This window comes from Heliangelus exortis, chromosome 3 (genome assembly GCF_036169615.1).
Source record: "Heliangelus exortis chromosome 3, bHelExo1.hap1, whole genome shotgun sequence".
Taxonomy (NCBI): Eukaryota; Metazoa; Chordata; class Aves; order Apodiformes; family Trochilidae; genus Heliangelus; species Heliangelus exortis.
Window position 1 is genome coordinate 114,836,808 of NC_092424.1, and position 22,339 is coordinate 114,859,146.

A 22,339-nucleotide genomic window follows, 5' to 3' on the forward strand; every position below is an offset into this window, starting at 1 on the left:
CTGAATGTATCAGTAACATTCTCCTGTCCTCCCCAGGCCCTGAAGCAGCAGCAGAAGCAGCAGCAGCAGCAATGCAGGGCAGGGATGCCCAGCTCCTCCAGCCAGCACCTCCTCCTCAAGGCAGCCACAGACCCCACACTCACCAAACCTGGTAGGTGACAAACACCCTCCTGGGTGTCCCCCTGTCCTGACTTGTCCTGTCCTGAGGGGATGAGAGATGGAAGTGGCTCTGTTCATACAGCTTCCTTTTTGTTTCTGAAATAATCCACTTCCTGTGTTCCTGGCCTTGGTTTCACTGTGCTCAGTTAAGAAAAGCCCTTTCTGTCCCATTGTCTGGTACAAAGCTGCTCCCTGGGCCAAGACTCTTCCCGTGTGGTTACCTGTACTCTGTGGTCAGGTACTTCACAAGGCTGGCAAATTGGCTGACCTTTTCCTTTTCCTTTTCCTTTTCCTTTTCCTTTTCCTTTTCCTTTTCCTTTTCCTTTTCCTTTTCCTTTTCCTTTTCCTTTTCCTTTTCCTTTTCCTTTCCCTTTCCCTTTCCCTTTCCCTTTCCCTTTCCCTTTCCCTTTCCCTTTTTCCATTTCCCTTTCCCTTTTTCCTTTTCCCTTTTTCCCTTTTTCCCTTTTTCTCTTTCCCTTTTTCCCTTTTTCTCTTTCCCTTTTTCCCTTTCCCTTGTCCCCTTTCCCTTTTTCCCTTTTCCTGTCCCTTTCCCTTTTTCCCTTTCCCTTTTCCTGTCCCTCTCCTCTCCTCTCCTCTCCTCTCCTCTCCTCTCCTCTCCTCTCCTCTCCTCTCCTCTCCTCTCCTCTCCTCTCCTCTCCTCTCCTCTCCTCTCCTCTCCTCTCCTCTCCTCTCCTCTCCTCTCCTCTCCTCTCCTCTCCTCTCCTCTCCTCTCCTCTCCTCTCCTCTCCTCTCTCCCCTTCTTCCTCTCCTTTTCTCTTTCTTTCATGGATTCTTATTCTTTAATCTCTTGTTCCAAAGATGTGCATTTTGATCCAAAAGAGCCCCAAGTGCTTTCCCAGCATTCCCACTGGAAATGAAGGAGATCCCTGCACTTCCCTTGTTCCTTCACCACAGCATTAGTTCCCTTACCAGCAGCAGCACATCATTACTCACCAGAAACTCTCAGTAGTTAACTTCTTGCTTGCTCTAACTTTTTTCTGGGTGTAACTGATTTCCATTATAAGCTCCTGGTGCTGTGAGCATGACTCAAGTTGTTTTCTTGGGATGCAGGAGATGCCTCTGTCTGTACAGATGGATTTCCATGTTGTACAAGGAAATGACTCTGTAGCCTGACACTGTCCTGATTGTCTCAGTTCACAACTTGTGGAGTCATCTGTGCCCATCACCAGAGTGGCTCTGAACCATCTCCCCAGTCACTGAGCACTAATTTGTTGATCCTGCTTAGGGCAGAAATCAGAGCAGCAGGCACAGCAAATCTGGTTGGCCTGGTGACCCGTGTCCAACACAGCACATGCACTGAGAAGTGTGTAAAAGCAGAGCAGGTTGTAGTAGTGCTCTCCAGAGTGAAGCTGCTTGTGCAAGAGGTGTCTTGTGTGTCACAGGCTCAGTGGGGTTTCCTTCAGTGGATTTGCCTCACCTGGGGGATGGGACTGTAAATGCCTCATGGCAAACACCTCTGTAAAATCTCTGCTCCTTTTTGTATCTTTCCAGCCAGGCTCCTTATACCTTTTTTTTTTTTTTTTTTTAATTTTATTCCTTCTGATTATCAAACAGGCAATGAACAGCTATTGTTTATTCAGCAGCTTCTTGCCACTCATGCCTTCTGTAGGCATCTCCTTTTCAGTCTGAGAAGTCCTCCTGTGTTATCTCCCTGCTCATGGGCAGCTGGGGGCTTTGGTCACTGCAAACTGCACCCAGTGCTCAGGGTGCCAGAGCATCATTTTGATAACCTGTGTTTTGTTCATCTTTTCATAACAATTCCTAGCACTCAGTTTGCTGTTTTTTGACCCTGCCATCAGCAGGCTTTTTCCTAGAATTGTTGAGATTCTGAGACTCTCCTGACTTGTCACTTTCTGTCAGAGAGCCCAGCACTGTGTATATGAGGTCAGGGGAGTTCCTTTTGTAGATCACTTCAGGTTGCTGTGCAGTGAATCTTTTGTCACACAGCCATTTGTCATCATGCAACCCTTCTGCAGCCAAAATGAGGAGGAAGGGTGTTGGGACCTCAGAAATAAACAGAATTTAGGCTCAGGGGGTCTGTGTACATGGTAGGGAGCAGGGAGAGGCAGGAACAGGAGCAGCAGCACTGACTTTGTGAGATCTCTTCCAAGGAGCAACGTTCTCTTCTGCTTGACAGTCCTGCTGATTCTTGATCCTGCTTCACTGTCCTCTGCAACACATCCCTGTCTGTCTGAGCTCTGAAGTCCCTGCTCTTCCACCCCATCTCCTACACTAATTAGCACAGTGAAATGCTGGCTGTCAAACTCGGGCACTTCTGTGAGATGGAAATTCCCTTCTCCTCAATAATTATACTTTTTCCCATCCCTCACCCTTGATTTACTTGGCTGGTCCTGTTTCATCTCAGAAAGATGATGATCAGTGAAAATGTAACCACTGAGAAAGGTGCAGCAAGAGCCCTGACTCCAGAAAACTTCTGCTGGGTGTTCTCTGGCAGGTGGAGTGCCTGAGACTGCAGTCATGAAGCTTCCCAAAAACCAGGAGGGAAACCCATCAGATCTCAATAGAACCCCCATCTTCAGCCCCAAATCCTGAGCTCCTGTCAGTCTTTAACTGCTTGGTAACACCTGGTAGTGTGGGTGACACCAACCAAGGAGTCACCTTCCTTCTTCCAGCATCTCCTCCCAGTGCCACAGCCCCTTCCCAGCAGCCAAACCCCCAGAGACCCAGCTCATACAGGATGTATCATCCAGTCCTAAGCTGTGTTGTGCCCTCCACACCTGGTGTGCTGTGAGAAGGAACCCCAGATCAGTCCAGGAGGAGACCACACGTGTCCCAAACACAGTGCTGGCTCTGGGAAGCCTTCAGCACAGACTGGGACTTGGAAAGCTTTTTGCAGCTTTTCTGCTGAGGGGGGTGAAACCTGAGTGGTTCATTGGCACAGCAGGAAGATGCCATTCCCAGAGCATCCCATCTGCTGAGCTCCCTGCCCAGGGGAACTGCAGGAGCAGGGGAGACCTGAGAGAGGCTGAAACACCTTAAAGGCTCTGAGGGACAAAAGGAGGTTGAGCATCGAGCTCCTTTCACTCCTGGCCTCTGGAAAGCTGGATTCCTTGGCTTTGCTCTGACCTTATTCAACTGATCTGGGCCAGGAATCAGGTGGACTGAACATTAATGCCTGTAAAAGCCTCTTGAATGTCCCTGCCACATGGTGGGGGTTGTTTAGGTTTTCCTCAGCACCCCTGGAGTCCCTTTTTTCCCTTCCTGCCCAGGTGACCTTGCATGTCCCCAGTTTCAGGGATGTGCTTAGAACTGGGAGAGCCAATGTGGGGAAGGGAAGGGGAAGGAACCAGGCAGGGGGCAGATGGGGAACAAAGCTGGCACAGACTGGGTGAAGGAATCAATTAGTGCAAGTCACTAATAAGAGCCAGCATTCCTTTAGATCAGGACTTAATCCCATGGATTTGGAATTTCTCTTTTGAGGCAGGGGACTCCTGGACCTTCCCACAGCTGAGTGAGTGCCAAAGAGAACAGAGGGAAGGCCAGGGAGCAGCTCGTGTCCTTAATCCATCTCACTGGAGGAGGGCAAGGAAAGAGGAGCTGGGGAAATAAAAAACCTGCTGTAGAGAAGAGAATGTGGGTGGCAAGGGTTTGTGTGGAGACATCCTGGTGCTGGAACCTGTCTGGTCTGGTGACACAGTGACTTCAGAGCAGGACAGGAAAGTATCTCTGGAGTATTTGAAAGAGGAGGAGGAGGAGGAGTTACCAAGGGTGGTGTAAAAGAAGAAAACCTTCAATATTAGGCTGAAATTCAGAAGGCACATGTAAAGTGTGAAGTTTTTCCTGTCAGTGAACTCCAACAGAAACTAAAACTGCCTCTGAAAGGAAGTTTTAACAGGATTGTTACTGGGTTGGATACAGATGGGAAATAAGATGGGACTGACTGGGAAGCAGCCTCAAACCATGCCTGGCATGGCTGTCCATGTCTGACTGCCAAGGGCTCTCCTGCTCTCATCCCACTGGGAAGGCAGTGCTGCAGGAATAAAGGCACAGAGGTGTCCTGGGGATGTCCCAGAGCTGCTGGGCTTGGGGTGTGCACATCCAGCAATCCTCATTGCAGCCCCAGCAGCTCTCCTGGAAGATTTCTCTGTATGTGGCTGTGTTTAAATGTCTCAATTTCCTGTGCAGCTTGGGAAGGAAAGCAGTCAGATGGACAGGCCAGCAGCCCTCAGAACTCCACCTCCAGTTCCTCTCCCTCTGTCAAGCTGGAGAACTCCTTGCCAGGGCTGGGGAAGAAGCCCTTCCAGAGATCTGACAGGCTCCATGCAAGTAAGAGATTTCTTTTTCTCCTTACAGAGATTTGGTTGCTCTGATGACAAAGCAAAAGCCAAAGTAGCAAAACTGAGACAAATGTGTAATTAATTTTATGACTAAAGTGACTTGTGGACAGCTCTGGCAGGCACTGCTAGCATGCTGTGTGACTCAGGAGAAATAATTCACCACATACCTGTGCAAATAAACCCTCTCTCATTTCTTACCATCAGGCATTCCTACCTGTGAATTTGCAGCTTGCTGTTTGAGAAGCAAAAAAGCACTTGCATTATTTAGTAGGCTTTTTAATGCACGTTAGACACTTGGACAATATTAAAAAGGAAAAAGTAATTCCTTCCCAGATCTTTACACTTTGGGCTCCACTATTCCTTGAGTCCTTCCCCCTGGCTGAAGTTGGGTCTCACAAAGCCCTCCTGACCTTCTGGGGTTTGCTTCACATTTACAGCTGATGAAATTGACCTCCCTGAACCAGTTACCCTGAGGTCTCTATCTGAGCTCATCGTCCTGGATTTCCTGTGTCACTGGTGAAAAGAGGCATTTATTAGGGTATGTTTCATTTGGCCCCTGTAAATAGGAAACTCTGCAACCTCACTAGGTCACAAACCTGCAGAGACATTTTTTGAACCAATTCTAATACAGCAGACTTCCCCTAACTCAGCAAACCTTTGTGGCATTTATTCTGTGAAGTCTTACCTTAAAAATAATCACTGTCACCCTGAGGTCAGGGGTAGCAGGGTCTGACCCATTTTGCTGATAATGTCCTTTCCATCTAAGCATCCAAACACACAGGATTTTGCCAGTAACAGGCAGTGGGTAGATCTGAAGGAAACAGCACACAGCACAAATGTTTTCCTCATTATTCTCTGAACCTGCAGCACGTTGGATGGAGCTGACTGAGGTGTGAGGGTTAATGGTGGCCTTGGTGGCTGCTTTGCCTGGTGCTGTGGTTTCTGTGCAAGCACAATGAGCTGATGAATTTCTCTGAAATGCTTTGGCTGGGAACAAAAGTAGGAAAGAACAAGAAGAAATCCCCAGGAACAAACTGACCTTAAGTGGGGGCTTAAAATAGAAAAATTGACGTGGCTAAAAGTAGTCTCAGAAAGCCTCTTGAACAAGACTCCTTGCTGGTCCCCAGAGATCCAGGATCCCTTCCAAAGCTGCTAGGTGGGCTGCTGCAGGCTACAGGATATTAGGTATGGATAGAACCTCCCACCTTTTACTTTTAACTGTATCTCAAAGGCAGAATGGGTGCTTCAAGCCAAGGTTTGGAACGGATCAGCGAGATGACCTCTCAGAGGCACTGAGCTCCAGAGCTTGCCATCCTCTCAGAGGTCAGGTGGTGCTCATGTCTGTGTGGCTCTTTGCAGGGCAGCTGAAGAGAACCAAGTGTGCTGAAATTGATGTGGAAACCCCTGACTCCATCCTGGTGAACACCAACCTGAGGGCTCTGATCAACAAGCACACCTTCTCTGTGCTGCCCACGGAGTGCCAGCAGCGTCTGCTGCTGCTGCTGCCCGAGGTGGACAGGCAGGTAGGTCCTGCTCCTGCCCCTGCCCCTGCCCCTGCCCCTGGTCCTGGTCCTGCCCCTGCCCCTGCCCCTGCCCCTGCCCCTGCCCCTGCCCCTGCCCCTGCCCCTGCCCCTGCCCCTGCCCCTGCCCCTGCTCCTGCTCCTGCTCCTGCTCCTGCTCCTGCTCCTGCTCCTGCCCAAGCTCCTCCTGCTCCTGCTCCTCCTCCTCCTTGTTCTCCTCCTGCTCCTGCTCCTGCTCCTGCTCCTGCTCCTGCTCCTGCTCCTCCTCCTCCTCCTCCTCCTCCTCCTCCTTCTCCTCCTTCTCCTTGTTCTCCTCCTGCTCCTGCTCCTCCTCCTCCTCCTCCTTGTTCTCCTCCTGCTCCTCCTCCTCCTGCTCCTGCTGAGGGGGAAGAGGGGCTCTGGGGGGCAGCTCCAGAGGTAACTCAGGATGGACATCCAAGTACTGTCTTGATGTCTAATGGGATAGACTTTTCCTTATGGAAAAAACCAGACCTGGAGAACAGATCTTAGGAGGAGAGGCTGAAGGAGGTGGGGATGTTCAGCTGGAGAAGAGGAGGCTGAAGGGAGACCTTGGTGCCCTCTTCATCTCCTGAAAGAAGCCTTCTGATCAGCTTTGCTGAAGAGATGTTCACTGGAGTTAGGAGGGGTCCTAACATCTCGTGTTGTCTCATAAATTCTGTTCTTCTATCAGCACTCACTGGGGACTTGTTAGTCCAAGGAGGATCAAATAAATATTTGAAGGAATTTTTTTATAAGTCCTGTGGCCTTTATAATAATTAGGTATGTGTCAAAATATGATGTGATGGAGTTTGCAGCTGGGGTTTACTGGCAAGATCCTGACAGCAGATGGCAAGACATTTCTGTCCTGACTTTTAATTGTCCTTAAATTCAATTAAAATTTGACTAAGAACAAGTTCTGACCAACTAAATAATATTGCTTGACTCCAGAGAGAGCAAATTTTTACATTTTGCTGCAGTAAATCTCCTCGAGCAGCCCAGCCCATCAAGTGGTGATGCCTGCTTTAAAAAATGTCAGGCTCTGCTGTAGCAAACAAGCACAGAGGTGAAGGCTTGGACATGGCAGTTGTCAGAGGTCACATCTCTGTTGTGTTTTGCTCAGCTGTGGCTCAGCCTGAGCTGAGCATCTCCTGCAGAAGAGCCAAGTCTTTGGGGCAGAACCATCAGCCTGACAGGGGTTGTCTGTCCCTGTCCTCCAGCACGAGGAACAGGAACCACCATGTGTGCAGTCAGACAGCCCTGTGAACTCTGCTCCCTCTGCTCCATCACTAGAGGTCTGGAAATAAATCTCTGCTTTCAGAAATAATGGCTGCTCCCAACTTAAACATGATGCATCCCAACCCTGTCCTAGGGAGGCATCCAGAGGAGCTTGGGCAGCAGGGCAGGAGAGGGGATGCTCCCCCTCTGCTCCTGTGAGACCCCCACCTCCAATCCTGCATCCAGCTCTGGTGTCCCCAGCACAGGAAGGACACAGAGCTCTTGGGATGAGTCCAGAGGAGGCCACAAAGCTGATCCAGGGGCTGGATGGAGCAGCTCTGCTCCCAGGAGAGGCTGAGGAGCTGGGATTGTTCAGCCTGGAGAAGAGAAGCCTCAGGGGGACCTTAGAGCTGCCCCCCAGTCCCTGAAGGGAACCTCCAGGAAGGCTGCAGAGGGACTTTTCCTGAGTGTCCAGTGCCAGGAGAAGGGGAAATGGATTGAAAGTGCAGGAGAAGAGGTTCAGGCTGGATCTGAGGAAGAAATTCTTCAGCAGGAGGGTGCTGAGACTCTGGACCAGATTGCCCAGAGAAGCTGTGGCTGCCCCCTCCCTGGAGGTGTTCAGGGCCAGGTTGGATGAGGCTTGGAGCAGCCTGGGCTGGATCAGAGGTGTCCCTGGGCATGGCAGGGGGGTTGGAGGGGATGAGCTCTGAGCTCCTGGGTTCAGCCCTAAGGTCCAACCTCAGCCATTCTGTGACTCTGTGACAAATCTCTTAACTAAACCTTACTTAAAAAGCTTCTGTGAGGTCACCTCCATCATTTTCATTGCTCCCCCAGGAGGGGAGTGCTTTTCCTGAGAAAAGCAGTGTTTTCCTTTATCAGCTCCTGCTCCTTTCAGTGTTGGCATCAGGTGTACCCTGCATTCAGACAGTTGGGTTTGACTTTGTTCTGATTTATTATCTATGTGAGAACCAGAAGCACACCAGTTTTGCCCAGGGCAGGTTTTTATGACTTACTGAAGGATCTGTGTATTTGTGTGCTGGAGGAATTCCACCTTTACTTCCCTGGGATGAAGAGCAAAAGCAAACCTCACCTATGATTTATTACCCTGCCTATAATCTCCCACCTTGCTGTGTTCCAGTCTTAGCCTCTTGCTTTCTTGTTTAGGTCCCACTCTGTAGCTCCAGTGCCCTGTCTGGTAACCACACTTCGATGGGTTGGGAGCTTCCTTGGTCCCTCTTTGTCCTGAAGCACCCATGGTTATGATTCTGTACATTTCAGAGCTGCTTTTCTGTGAAACCTTTAATGTCCTTGCTTTTCCTTCCTGCCCTCTCCTGTGCTGCCCCAGGGTGTAGTTCTCTGGGTGTAGTTTCTGCTGTCCCCACCTGGCAGCCCCTCCAGGTGCTGATGCTCTCTGCTCTCTGCTGTGTTGCAGGTGGGGGCTGATGGGCTGATGAAGCTGAGTGGTTCTGCACTCAACAACGAGTTCTTCACCTCAGCTGCCCAGGGCTGGAAGGAGAGGCTGTCAGAAGGTAAAACTTCCCCAGACACTGGGAGGCTCTGAGCTAGGGAGTGTTTTTGGGGAATGTGTCGAAAATGAAGCACGGGAGGGACTTGGGTTGATGCAGGTGGGGTCAGTGCAGCCCCTGAGAGCAAACACAAACCTGGAACTGTGCTCCTGGGGGGCTGCAGCAAGGAGGGCTTGGGATCAGAGAGGTCTCCTGGAGCATGTGGGAGAAGCAGCAAGTCACTGGAAGAGATGGGGAAAAAAAAGGAAACTGTGTTTAAAATCTTGGTGAAGTAACAGTAGAGCTGAGTTACAACCCACTAAATGAAGGGCTCTGCTAAGCTTGGGAGAGAAGGGGAGTTGTGTTCCCAGAGCCACAGCTGCTCTGTGGTCAGGCCTTGGAGCCACAATTTTTAATATGAGACAAAGACATTCCCTAATCTCTTGGACTCCTGCACCTTCAACAATCGTTTGTATCTTGATCTTAGAGGTGCTCAACTCCACCAAGTGACATCACCAGGAGTCAGGAACCATTTCTGCCACACAACTCAGCTGTGCATGACGCAGTTTAAGAAGAGGAGAATATCATCTCCTCATGCCTGGATGATTGACTCTTTACAGAGGCTTTTCCACAGAGAAATTTATCCATTTTTGTATTAATATGTATGCTACACTGTGTTTGGGGTCACCCCCAATGTTATGACCCCAGCCCCAGTCAGCTTTCCCTTCAGCACATGGAGGGCTGCTCAGCCTCAGTGTCCCCCCTGGGAATGCCATGGAGCCCTCTTGGAGCACATCTCTGGGATGGGGAGGAGAAGGTGACTGGAAGCCATCAGGATGGTTTTACCAAGGGTCCCTCCTGCCTGAGCAGCTTGGCTGCACTGAACATGGGTGATGAGGAAGGGCAGAGCAGTGGGCACTGCTTCCCTCAGCCTCAGCAAAGCTTTGGGTACCTGTCCCACAGCCCTCCTGTGTCCCTGCTGGGACATCAGGGTGTGAGTGTCCTGGTTTGGTGTCCTTATCAGTGACCCCAGGGGAGTTTCTGGGGGACACCAAGCTGGGGGGACCACTCAGCATGGCTGAGGGCAGGGCTGCCATCCAGGAAGACCAAGAGGTTGTCCTGGAGACCCCCCCAGGCCCCTGGCAGCCTTCAGGCAGATGGTCATAATAAGTAAATTCCTTGATGCAAGCTGCCATCCAGTTTCTGCTCTGCTTTGAGCTGGGGGCAAGCCTGGCCTGATGCAGAAAAACCACAGCAAGGGAAATCCATGGATTCACAGTAAAGCAGAGGCTGTGTCAAATGAACAGATTTTGTACCCTGTTACCAAATGCTTTGAAGTAAAGGCAGGTGTTCCACTGGTTTTGATGCAAGACTAAAACCAGATTTATTTTCCTGACCAGACTTATAGAAAAACAGAAAAGAAGGTTGATATCCCAGAGATTCTGGCTGGGGCCCTGAGCACTCACTGCAAGGAAAAGGTGGCTGCCCTGGTGTCAGGCTGACAAGGAACAGTGTTCTGAACTAGGACACACTCTTAGTTTCCTTTGGACAGATTTTGATACCTGCATGAAGCAAAAACTCAGCAAGAATTTCTTGTGATCCCCTTATTTGATGGGAGGAAGTGGCTGAGGAGCACATTGTGCAGTGATGGAAGCATCCAGCTGCTGTTAATCTCTGCCAGGAATCCTCCTCTCTTTGGGAACTGCAGTGCTGGAAAAGATCTGGTTCTGGTAACTGTGTCCTAAAGAGCACAAACAAAATGGTGTGACCAAGACAAAGCTTGGGAATGAAGGAGGTCTGGAGCCTCAAGGTCCCATCTCTGTCACTAAAGCTCTGCAGCTGTGTCAGAATAAGTTTCCTCATTGTCTGATGAACCCTCAGAATCTGAACACATGGTCCTGCACACCTTGGTGCTGGCACTGAAGGGGACTCTCTCTTGTGCTTAACCTCACTCATTTTCTGGTTGTTTTATGAGAAATCCTTTCTTGCACTTTGCAGGTGAGTTCACACCAGAGATGCAGCTCAGGATACGGCAAGAAATAGAAAAGGAGAAGAAGGTTGAGCTGTGGAAGGAACATTTCTTTGAGAGCTACTATGGTCAGAGGTAGGAGACTCAGCTGCCATTCAGTCCCACCCTGCCTGTCCAGCTGTGCCCATTGCTGAGTTTGCAGCTGCTGCCCATCAACAAACTTCCCTTTTCATTATTCCTGAAGCCTGAGAAGGTTCTGTAGCTTCACCAAGCAGCCCCAGAGCTGAGGAGCCACCCAAGTGATGCAAGTGATGTCTGTGCTGTCACTGTCACCTCAGCCAGTGCAGTGCTCTTCTCCTTGGGCAAGGATCTCCTTTGGACTTCACATCCTGACTTTTCCCACTCCTTACTACAGTACTTGGAGTCACTCCTCCTTTAGGGCTCTTCTGGTGTCAGGATGGAGGCTCAGGGCTGTGTGGGGCTGAGCAGTCACATAAAGTCCTCTGTGTTTCTCTTTATGTGTCCACTTTCCTTCAATCAGACATGTAGGTGGTTAACCTCCCAAGTCCATAAGTCTTTCTTTATTTCTTTTTATCATGTTATTAATAAAATAAATATATAAATCAACAATTAATATATTAAAAATCTTCTTCAAGATTTACCCATCCATTTGGGCTCTGGAGAAGATTTCAGGTTTCTGTGCAGGTAAATAAGGAACCTGAAAACAAGCAGATCCATGTAAATAAATAATAAGAAATTTCTTGTCCTGCATCTTGACAGTTTTAGCTTTTATGCTTGTCCTTGGACTGTCAGCCAGTTTCCCTCCCATTTTTCTGTGATGTTCTAGCCCTCTAGAGCATTTGGGTTATTGCAAACATTATTAGTCCTTATTTGTAGTACTCCATGGTCTGATAGTCTGGGGTCTCACAGGTGAGTTTGGGGCTGGGGTGTGCACATCCTGCAGGCTGTGGGACTGGGTAAAGCCACACACCAGGTGTAGAGCATGAGTGATCTTGTGGCATTAGCAAAGAGCTTTACTCAGGGAACTTACCCAGTTCTCTTGGTGTGGAAAACCAGGGTGTGATCACAGATAGAGCTCTGTGCAGGAAGGAAAAGGGGGACAGCCACATTCTTGAAACTTTAGGTGGACAGGGTGCAGGTGACATGCACAATAGCAATATTTCAGTTCTCTCTAGCTCCTGAGAGCTTGTCAGTAAGAAAACCTCCACATTTGATGTTTTGTGGAGAGGGGTGGATGAAGTTAATCCCAAATCAGACGTCAGCCTGGGAGTTGGATTCCCAGCTCATTCATTGCTTTTGCAAACAAAGATGGATGAATAATACAGGGAAATGCTCCCAGCTTTCTGATGGTGGGGAAAGGCAGCACTGAGGGTTCCAAGCCAGGGGTCCTGGTGGTGGGAAAGCTTTCAGTGTCCCCTCCCACAAATGTCACCGTTTGAGCTGGAGACAGATGCAAGCTCTGGGGGTTGTTGGTGTGCTGCAGGTATATGTCTGGGGTGGATAATAAATATTGCAGCCAAATTCACTTGGTTTGCAGTCTGGAAAGTTGGTATCTGGGTAGAGAAGGAAATCTAACCTGTGCTCAGTTGTTTGTCAGCTTTGCTGTAAAGTTCTGGTTCATCTGGAAGCACTAATGGTGTGGAAGGATTTCAAAGATCATGGCACAGAATTAGGGGTGTGAGATATTTATTTAGGGTGTGGTACACAGAGAATCCTCTCTCAGTTTTCATCAGGATTCTGTGCTTTTTGCAAGAATGTTTTACAAAATACAAACTTCTGGTTTTATTGACAGTTCTGGACTGAGTCCTGAGGAGTCCAGAAGACTGACAGCAAACATCAGCCCTGCAGAGACAGAGCCTGAAACCCCAGCAGCTGAACAGCCAAAATGCACACCAGCCCCTCTGGCACCACTCAAGGAGGAGACTGCTTCTCCATTGGAGCCTAAAGCACAAGCAGCCCAGGAAGCACCAGCAATGAAAAAAGCAGAGGAAAGAAGAGAGAACGTGCAACCCAAACCAGCCAGACCTGCACAGGCCTCGGTCTGCCCAGCTGGGAGTGCAGTGAAACCTGGGGACCATGCTCTGCCTCCCAGAGAGAGAGTCCAAGGAGAGCCCACCCAAGAGAAAGCCCAGACTGCCACCAGTCAAAGGGCAGAAGAAGAGAGGCAGCACGAAGCATCACAGGATGTGCCAGGGAGAGAGGCTGCTGGCACCCCAGCTCTGGCCCCCAGGAAACCAAAGAGCCCCGAAGCAGGTGAAGCGGTGGCAGCAAAGGTGAAGACCCCAACGATGACTCCAGAAGCACCAGAAAAGAAGCCCCCTGCAAACGAGGCCATGGAAGTCAGCGTGGAAGCCCAGAAGAGGAAGTCAGAGAGTGGTGAGGAAACTCCCAGCACTCCTGAGAAGAGGCCACGGGTGGTGGGGAGCTGCCAGCACCAGCAGGCGTTTCGCAGGCAGCCCCAGCCCTTTCCTGCCACGGGGACCCCCGTGCCACGGGTGCCCCCACTCAAGGTAAAGAGAAAAGGGGACACATCCCCAGCCTGGCTTTGCCTGGGTGGGTGCAGTTGTCACAGAAATGCTCTGCTAGTCCTAGTCATGTGTAAATTCTGTAAATTGCAGCTCATCGAGGTCAGCTGAGAACCTCTCCTCAAGGTGTCTTGGGCAGAACCTCAGGCAGGAGTGGAAAAGCCCAAAGTACCCAGGAGGAACTGCAGGTCAGGGTGAAACCAGGGGCACTGGAGCTGTGGGGGAAGTGTAACAACAAAGCACTTGGTAGCCCAGCAGTGTGAGAAGTTTGCAGGTGTGTGAGGATCCCCAGCAGCACATTAACAGGTCCAGAAAAGAATCCCAGCAGCAGCTTCCTGTGTTGTGCCAAACCCAGAAAGTAAAGTATTCATCTGTGGTTAAAAAAAGGCCATCCAGAAATGATGCTGTTACCATTTATAGCAGCTGAATGCAGAATGGTGCCAGAGTAGGTAGCAGGGGAAGAGTTGTAGGGAACAACTCGATTCCAAAAGCCCTTTGGCTGCTGAGTCTTGGCAAAAACCTGTGGGAAACAGGCAACAAATCACCACCAGGAGAGGGCAGAGAGGACAAAAAAGCAGGGAAGGAATGCTCCAGCCAAGGCCCTGCTCTTGCATTTGAGATCCAGGTGGTGGGACCACACACCTCCTCCAGGGAAAGTGCCAGGGATGCCCCTTGGTAAGAAACAAACACCATGCAGGCACTTGGTACTCTGTCAGAAAATGATTACAGGATCCTGCAGACAACACTGAGGCTGTCCCAGTGATGTTATGCTCAGCAGGAGATAGAAAGTGGATGAACCAGCACAGGAAAATTCTTTACAACCAAATGTGCCTGTGTGAATAGAAAACTTTGGATTCTGTAGAACAAGGTCTGTGCTTTTGCAACCAGAATTTGCTTTGGTTGAAGTTCAGCTCCCTGGTGTGGGGCCTTAGGCAGAAGCTGTAAAAGGAAAACTGCTCCATGACTGTGTTTCTGTATGTCCTAAGAGTCCTCTCCTGTTAAGAGTCTTTTCTAGTAGGAAGTATGCAAACAGAAAGTATAAAAATGGTTCATTGTTCTCTCTAGAGTACAGCACAGACTCAGGAAAGCACTAATAGAAATTGTTAGTGACAAAAAATTGGGGAAAAACTGTCCACAAAAGAGGTTCAAAATACCATCTGGGAAGCATGGTTGAACTTGCAGTGTAATAAATGGGGGATTCCATTTAATATTAGAGCCAATTTAAGGGCAGGTGAAAATATTTTCCCCTGTAAGGTAGAAGACACCTAATTTCTCACAAAAGAATGAAGTGGTGAAATGGTTAATCAGAAGATGAGCCCTGCAGAGACCTGCAAACAAATGTAACCCTAAAATAAACTCCCCTGAGTCTTGGCACTAGGGACAGAGAAGCACTCACATCAGTGCCTGCTTCTCATCACTTACATTCTTGAAAAAAATAAGCTTAACAGAAAGTAAACTGGCATGATGAGGGGTGTGGAGAACCCGTGCTCGGAAGGACTAAAATATTGTCATTTATCTACAGATACAGATAAAGAAATGATTTTGACTTTGTACAAAGCCGATGAGGAGACAAATGTAAACACAGGGGTAGAAGAGCAATGCAGAAGCAAGCAGAATGTTGACATAAATCTTCAAAAGTAAATAAGTTAGAGATGAATGAAGTGTGAAGCAGAGTAAGGGGCAATAGGTGTTGAGTTCTGGAAGAACCTGACTTTTTCCTCAGGGAGTGTGGTGGGATTTTCAGTAATGGTGCATGATGAACAAGCGTGCAACAGCAGAGGATGAGCCTTCTGAGTCACTGGGGTTGTAACAGACTTAAACAGGAGAAACAGACATCAAAAGACCATAGACTTCTTTTATTTTTTATCTTAAATGAGGGAAACAAGGGATTTCCTAGACTCATAGAGTCCTTTTGGTTGGAAAAGACCTTTAAGATCATCCAGTCCAACCATCAACCCAACCCCACCGTGCCCACTGCCCCATGTCCCTCAGGGCTCTGAAACCCCTCCAGGCATGATGGGGACTCCAGCCCTGCCCTGGGCAGCCTGGGCCAGGCCCTGACAACCCTTTCCAGGGAGAAATTCTTCCCCAGCTCCAAAACATAATCACTTTCTCAAAAACTTCAGCTATTTCTCCAAGACAAGAACTCTTACACTCCTAAACACGTGGGTTCAGTGTTCCCCATGTCTCAGCTCTGTTTTTTTTTTTCTCCCGTTTCAGATTCCTGTTTCCAGAATCTCCCCCATGCCATTTCCTGTGGGCCAGGTCTCTCCCAGGGCACGTTTCCCCATCTCACTCACCAGTCCGGGAAGAACAGGAGCCAGAACTCTGGCAGACATCAAGGCACGAGCCCAGCAAGCCAAGGCTCAGAGGGCAGCAGCCGCCGCCGCCGCTGCCGCCGCCGCCTCGGCCGGGGGGGCTGTGCCAGGACCAGGGCCTGGGGGTGGTGGTGGGACCCCCCCGGGGGGTGGGGGAGAGAAGAGTGACCCGGCAGCGAGCGGAGCCAAGGGAACTGGAACTGGAGGCAATGCACTGGAACTGGCAGGAACTGGAAGCGGGGGAGGTTCGGGAAGGTTTCTTCCCCGTGGCCCAGGGACCTGCACCCAAATGGAGACCCAGACCACGGGGCAGGCACCGCCTCATGGTCCTTCTAGAGCACAACTACAGCAAACTGCCACACTGCGACCCCCAGCTCCAGGCAGCAGTGCAGGCACCTCCTCCTCCTCCTCATCATCATCATCATCCTCATCCTCATCCTCCTCCTCCTCCACCCCACCAGCCACCTCGGCATTAGAGAAGAGCATCAGAGCAAAGCAGAGCCCCCCCAGCACAGCTGGGGGTCAGGTTTTGGGCTCCCCAAATGGTGGTAGCAATGACAAAGCACCTTCTGCTCCAGCAGGCCCCAGCCCAGGCTGTGGAGCAGCAGCTGTCAGGGATGGAGCAGGCTGTGGCACCCTGCCCACAGCAGAGCCCAGCACAGCTCTACCTAAGGCAGCACCTGCAGCCTTAGGAGGCTCCAGCCTGGATGTGTCTAAAAGCAAAGCTCCTTCCCCCCTGACGCCTTCGCTGACATCCACCAGCTCAGAGTCCCAGGCTGGAGGTGTGGTCACATCTGCTCCATCTCTCCCACCCCCTCGCACTTCTTCAGGAGCACTTAGCCTTAAAACTCAGGCAGGTTCAAGCTCCAGTGGGGCCCTTCCAAAACCAAGCTCCAGTATCCCTGCTAACAACCCTTTGGTCACTCAGCTTCTTCAAGGCAAGAACGTCCCTCTGGAGCAAATCCTGCCAAAGCCTCTCACCAAAACTGAGATGAAAACTGTCCCTTTATCTTCCCATGAGGAAAAAGGGGCAGCAGCAGCATCCAGTGCTCCGGGCACAGCAGGGAATGGTGCTGGAGCTGAGGGGGGTGAAAGACAATCAAATTTACCCACACAGCAGCTTGGGAAGATCTTTTGCCCAAACAGGCCTCTGCCTCACATTCCAAGGACCTTTCCGCTCCCCTCGGGAAAGGACCCCGGTCCTGACCAGCACCAGTGCCATGAGGCACTCAGCAAAACCACCCAAGAGCAGATCCTTCAGACTCTCATCAAGAGGGTCCAGAGGCAGAACTTGTTGCCAGTCCTTCAGCCTTCACAACTGAACCTCACTCACTCAGGTTTCCAGTTAGAAAACAGCTCCACCAGCCAGAGATTTATGCTGGGTTTCATGGGCAGGAGGACATCCAAGCCTGCCATGTCTGGTCATTATCTGCTCAACATTTCCACCTATGGTCGTGGTTCAGAGAGTCTGAGGAGAGGCTTCTCCCTGAACCCCGAAAGCCGCCCGTGTCTGCACGGTCCTGCTGAAGCTGCAAGAACAGAATTTGGGGAATGTGAGGAGCTGGCTGGCCATGGCAGCAGCAGCGAGGAGGGAGATGCAGATGATGAGAGCACTGGTGATGAGCACGAACACATCAGTGTGAAAGAGGAGCCCCAGGCTGGCCGGGTGTCTGCTCAGTGTCAGGAGGAGCAGGTGTCTCATGGCATGAACCCTTCGGATTACAGCACCCTGGCTAAAAAGGGCGTGAAGAGCGAAGCCTCTCAGCAGGCACCATCCAGCAAGGAGAACATCCAGGCCTTTGATGGGACTGCACTAGCACGAGATTTCATCCAAGCTGCTCAAGAGCAAATGGCACAGGCGATGAGGGGGAAGATGCGCAGCAGCCCCGAGCTCTTCAGTGCTCCTGCACCATCCTCAGACCCCGGGCAGCAGCAGCAGCAGCAGCAGCAGCAGCAGCAGCAGCAGCAGCCACCCCTGCTCTCTGCTCCACACCCTCCAAAGCTCCCTGGCAATGCTGCAGCACAGCTCCTTGGCCCCAGTTACAGTGGCACAATAAACGTCTCCACCTCCCCAGAGGTGACCCAGGGCTCCCTGATGAGTGAATGCAATCAGCTGTCCAGCAGCATGGGGAACGTCATGTCCTTCTCCGTGACTGTCACCACCATTCCCACCAGCCAAGCCATGAACTCTGGTGGCCACGGGGCTCAGAGCATCCCCGTTCAAGCCTTCTCTGAAGACAGCAGCCTGGAGGATTCCCCTTCCAAATGTTACTGCAGGTTGAAAGCCATGATCATGTGCAAGGGCTGCGGTGCCTTCTGCCATGATGATTGCATCGGCCCCTCTAAGCTCTGTGTCTCCTGCCTCGTGGTGCGGTAACCGGGAGGGGATGGGGAAGAGGATGGCTTGGGGGTATTTTTTTGGGGGGGGGGTTTGCTTTCAGAAGTACGTTGGGAAGAAAACAGGAAATTTACTGCCTTGCACAAGAGACACGTTACTGAATCAGGAATTACAGAGTAGAGTTCTTCTTTCATTAAAGAAAGAGCACCTTCTTGTACAGTGAGTCTAAACTGAGCTCAACTACGTGAATTGTGACAAGAGTTTGCACTTAAGGAATTCTGTAAATATGTCACATTATTTTGTTTAAAAATATTTTTTCAATCTTTTAGGAGATAGTGTTTGACTTGTACTGCAGTTTCATTAACCCCAGCCTGCTATCCAGCATGTTTGCTGAGCTCTGCTCTAGATGGGGGGAGCCAACCCCTGGCAAAACCTTATAGCCTGTTGTTGGTCTTCTCTGGACAAAGAGAAGAACTGGAAAAATCAAGAAACTGAACATTTGTACTGACTGATCCCAGAGCTCCAAAGCAGGACCCCCCCCTGAAGGGGGCTCGTTTTGTTGCTCTAAATTTCAGTTCAATTTTTTCAGAATTGGAAGGCATTAACATTGTTCCAGCCTTTCAAGTACTTGCCTCTCACTTGTGACCAGGCTGTTTCCAGAAGGCAAACTGGGTTGTGCAATATTGGCTGGTGTTTCTGAGGTGCATATTATCCTCTCCTTGTCTCCAAGGGGGCTGCTGCAGTCACTTTGGTTTCAGGAAGGCAGTGTCTGGAGTTGCTACTGATAAATTCTGCAAAAAAGGCAACTGTATAACCATAGGATTCAAGAGTTTAAATCACTAAAACGACTCAGTGGGCGTGGTGGTGGGTAATCCCAGGAGCCACTTACAGCAGAGATCACAAATCTGTGCTCAACTGCACTTCATTGCCAGCAGAAATCTGCTGTCCCAGCACCTGATGCCAGCCAAGTGCTCCCAAGTGTCACCCTGGGGCCTGCTGGTTTTTAGGGAGCTTCCCATGCTCACCCAGCCCTTGGGGGCAGTCAGGCATCGCTCCTTCCCAAGGATTTTCTGCTCAGCTGAGGCACAGGGAAAGGAAAACACGGGTCCTGCTGGGCCTCACCACCAGCCCACTGGGTCTCTGTGTCTGGAAACACCAAACTGGTCTGGACTTAGCTTGGGTTTTGCTGTGTTGAGGTCTGGGGTTGGGGTGAGGTGGGGTGGCAAGGTGGGCAGGGGTCTGGGGTGGCTGGGGGAGGGGGGTCTGCACTGCACCCAACCTAGGGGGACACAGCTGGAGATGCTCATCCTCACTTCTGCTGTTCAAGACTTGGTTCTCTTGGGTTAGATGGAAATCAGGGCGTTAGGGAATGGTACTGCCTCCCCAGCCCAGCTGGGCTTGTCATTTCTCTCCCCAAACAGGGGAAGGTTGGGTGGGCTGAGCACGTCCTGGCCCCAGGGGGGGTGGGGGCCATGCTGCAGGGCAGTCAGGTAAATGGATCTTTTTCTTTTTTTTTTTTTGATGGAGAAAAAAAAAATAGCACTGAATTCACTTTTAATCCAAAGGCCTTTTTAAGATGAAGCAATATTAACAAAACAGGCAGGACAGCTGTTCTGGGGCCCTAAGCCTTGCCTCTTGCCATTGGACTCTGCTACTGCTTTCCCCCTCCTGGGAACCTGCTGTGCTCTGGGTAAAGGTCAGAAATCATTGCTTGGGAACTGCAGGGTGTTTGTCCCCAGGAGTGGGTGGTGATTTTTTTTTTTTTTTGTGATGATAAAGAAAAGAGAGTTGCAGACTATTATCACCCAGCAGGAAGGTTTCCTCCCCTGCCCAGCAGAGCAGGAGCTGCAGCAGATCCTGGCCTCTGCTTTGCTCCTCTTTACATTTCCTGGGGAGCTTTCTGACTGTGCAGCCAGGGGCAAAGAGGGTTTAAGTCTTAGAGTCTTCAAGTCCATGTTTTTCAAATCTGAAGCAGAAACAACCTTACAGAAGAACAACTCCCTGTTTTTCTGCCGTGCTGCACAGGTGCTGGTGGGCAGTCCTAGCCCAAGGAGCACCCCCTGGTCTGTGTTCCCAGCACCTGGTGTGGAGGGGAGACCAGCAAACAGGGGCTGGCTTCTCCCCTTGGAACCCCAGACACTGACAGGAGGGGTAGTGCCATTTTTGTTGGGTTGATTCAGACATCAGCACCACCAGGAAGAGGAATTTCTGGTGTCATTTTGAATCCTGGGAGGCAGTGTAAGGCAGTTCCAGGCTGTGAAAGGCTCAGGAGTGCAGGACTGAGAGCAGGGGATGTCTGTTCCCTATGAACTTGAGCCCTGGTGAGACACGAGAGCAGTTCCAGCAGAGTAATCCTCAGTTAGACACATTCATTCCTGTCTTTAGACACATCCCTCAGTATAATCCAATTTAAGGATCGTCACTAGTTACAAAATAAACTGAAAAAGTCCTTCTAGCCTCAAATAAGAGGCAAGAGGCTTTGCTGGCATAATTGGATCAACGCCTTGACTTTTATCAGTGTCATCTTTCTAGGCTGACAGGGCTGCCTAAGACAGGGAAGGAGATGATGAGGCTGCAGCCAGCTCTGATCTGCTGCCTTGCTCCTGCACTCAGCTTTCCCCCCGCCGTGTGCCCAGGCTGCTCCTTTGCTCCTGTCAGCATCTTCTGGAACAGTCACCACCCCTGGCTCTGGTTCCAGCCTCTTCCTTTAAATTTCACAAACGTCCTCAGTAGTGCATGGGTTGTACCTCCCGTGCCACTTGTGAGTCTGCCCTGGCAGGGCAGGGGCTGCAGTGGCTCCAGAGCTGGGTTGGGCAGTGTAGGCACCTGTCCTGAGGACCTGGAAGTTTACAACTCTGTTCAGTGCCTTAGTTTTATTTTCGTGGATCAGCACTTTTCTTGGGCTACTATTATTCTCCTTTTTTAAGAAAATAAATTCTTCTGACTGCATGTCTTTGATTTGAACAGAAGCCACAAGCTACGAGGTGTAAGTTGGTGGAACAACCTCCACGGGTTTGCAAGAGGGCATTAAGTAGTTAGGAAATTACCAGAAATAATGGAGCTCAGTGTAATGATCACTATCAGTGCAGGCTGACGTAAAACCTGGAAAGCTTTGCATGTTTTACAGTGCTGGTTGGGCAATAAAGTATTTGAGAAGGGAGAAATCCTGCAGCTGAAAGGGGAGAGTTCCCTCCGTGGGCTCAGGCTGTTGCTGGAGGCTCCTCCCAGCTGGCTCCACTCTTCCCATCATCTCATCTTCCTGCTGCTCCTTCCAGCAAGATCCCAAACCTGCCTTCACACTGGATATAGAAACAAAAGGTGATACTGTGATATTGTTTAAAGCGTTAGGCTTTGGTTCCCCAGCTGTTAACAGGCACTCTAGTCAATGCTGTCATAAAAAAAAAAATCTGAGATAAAATCTGCAATGGGACAAGGGGGAATGGTTTTAAACTGGAGGAGAGGAGATTTAGGTTGGACATGAGGAAGAAATTATTGAATTTGAGGGTGCTGAGCCCCTGGTTGCCCAGGTTGCCCAAGGAAGCTGTGGCTGCCCCATCCCTGGCAGTGTCTCAGCCCAGGTTGGATGGGGCTTGGAGCCCCCTGGGCTGGGGGAGGGGTCCCTGACCATGGCAGGGGGGGCACTGGGGGAGTTTTACCAAACCAGTCTAGGATTCTATGAAAATATTTTTTTCAAAGCCTGATGTCAAACTATGGCAGAAAAAGCAACTTGAGGAATAGAGGATTCTTAAGATTTAAATTTTTCCTGCAGCCTGAGAGCTGGAAACACAAACTGCTCACTGGGGTGAAGTTCCCTGTGTCCAAGGTCTGGCATGAGGAGCAGAGGCAGCTCTGTACCTGACTCCTGGCTTGGGGGTTGGTTGGCAGCACAGGGAAGGAATTTTGTGTGAAATTTTAATGTCCTTTCCTTTGTCATAAGGAAAGACCAAGATGCTCCACAGAGTTGTATCTTTTTTATGTGGAAGGCAACAGCTGATGGGACAAGAAGTTCCTGGTGGGTCATGAACAGGCAGGTGGTGTCCTCAGGTTGTTGCTTCTGATGGGTGTTGTTGGAGGCAGCAAAGAGCACCCTGGGGCCAGGCTGCTGGCCATGGAGGTGGAGGTTGAATGCAGGATTTGTGCTGCTCAGTCTGAGTTCATTTGAACCACTGGAATGGGGGTGATCCCCTGCCCAGGTGTCCTCAAGCCTTTCCTGGAGGTGTGGTCACCCCTCAGTGGCAGCAGCACGTCCTGTGGTGGGGCTGGAGGCTCCTGGAATGAGCACAGAGGAAAGAAAGAAACAGGCAGGGGCTGCTCCCAACCCCCTTCACTGGGGATGTCCCACAGGGAGCCTCGAAGCCCTGGGGAAGCTTCCTGGGAGTTGTGCTTGGTCAGCTGATGGAAAACCAGCCTGGAAACTACTGCCTGGTTTGCCTTGGGGTGTTTGAGGAGG

The 22,339-nt window shown here is 50.5% G+C and overlaps 1 protein-coding gene across 4 annotated transcripts in view; it reads left to right on the forward strand.

The window, feature by feature from the left end:
* Window positions 1-21,847, forward strand: part of ASXL2 (ASXL transcriptional regulator 2) — a 106,475-nt gene extending 84,628 nt beyond the window's left edge. For all 4 annotated transcript variants that reach the window (XM_071742300.1, XM_071742301.1, XM_071742302.1 and 1 more), the window contains 7 exons: window positions 37-151; window positions 4,327-4,467; window positions 5,838-6,001; window positions 8,646-8,742; window positions 10,717-10,822; window positions 12,501-13,218; window positions 15,454-21,847. In XM_071742300.1, the coding sequence (XP_071598401.1) occupies window positions 37-151; window positions 4,327-4,467; window positions 5,838-6,001; window positions 8,646-8,742; window positions 10,717-10,822; window positions 12,501-13,218; window positions 15,454-17,928 (3,816 nt within the window). In that variant the 3' untranslated portion in view covers window positions 17,929-21,847. The remainder of the gene's footprint in view (window positions 1-36; window positions 152-4,326; window positions 4,468-5,837; window positions 6,002-8,645; window positions 8,743-10,716; window positions 10,823-12,500; window positions 13,219-15,453) is intronic.
* The last annotated feature ends 492 nt before the right edge of the window (window positions 21,848-22,339 follow it).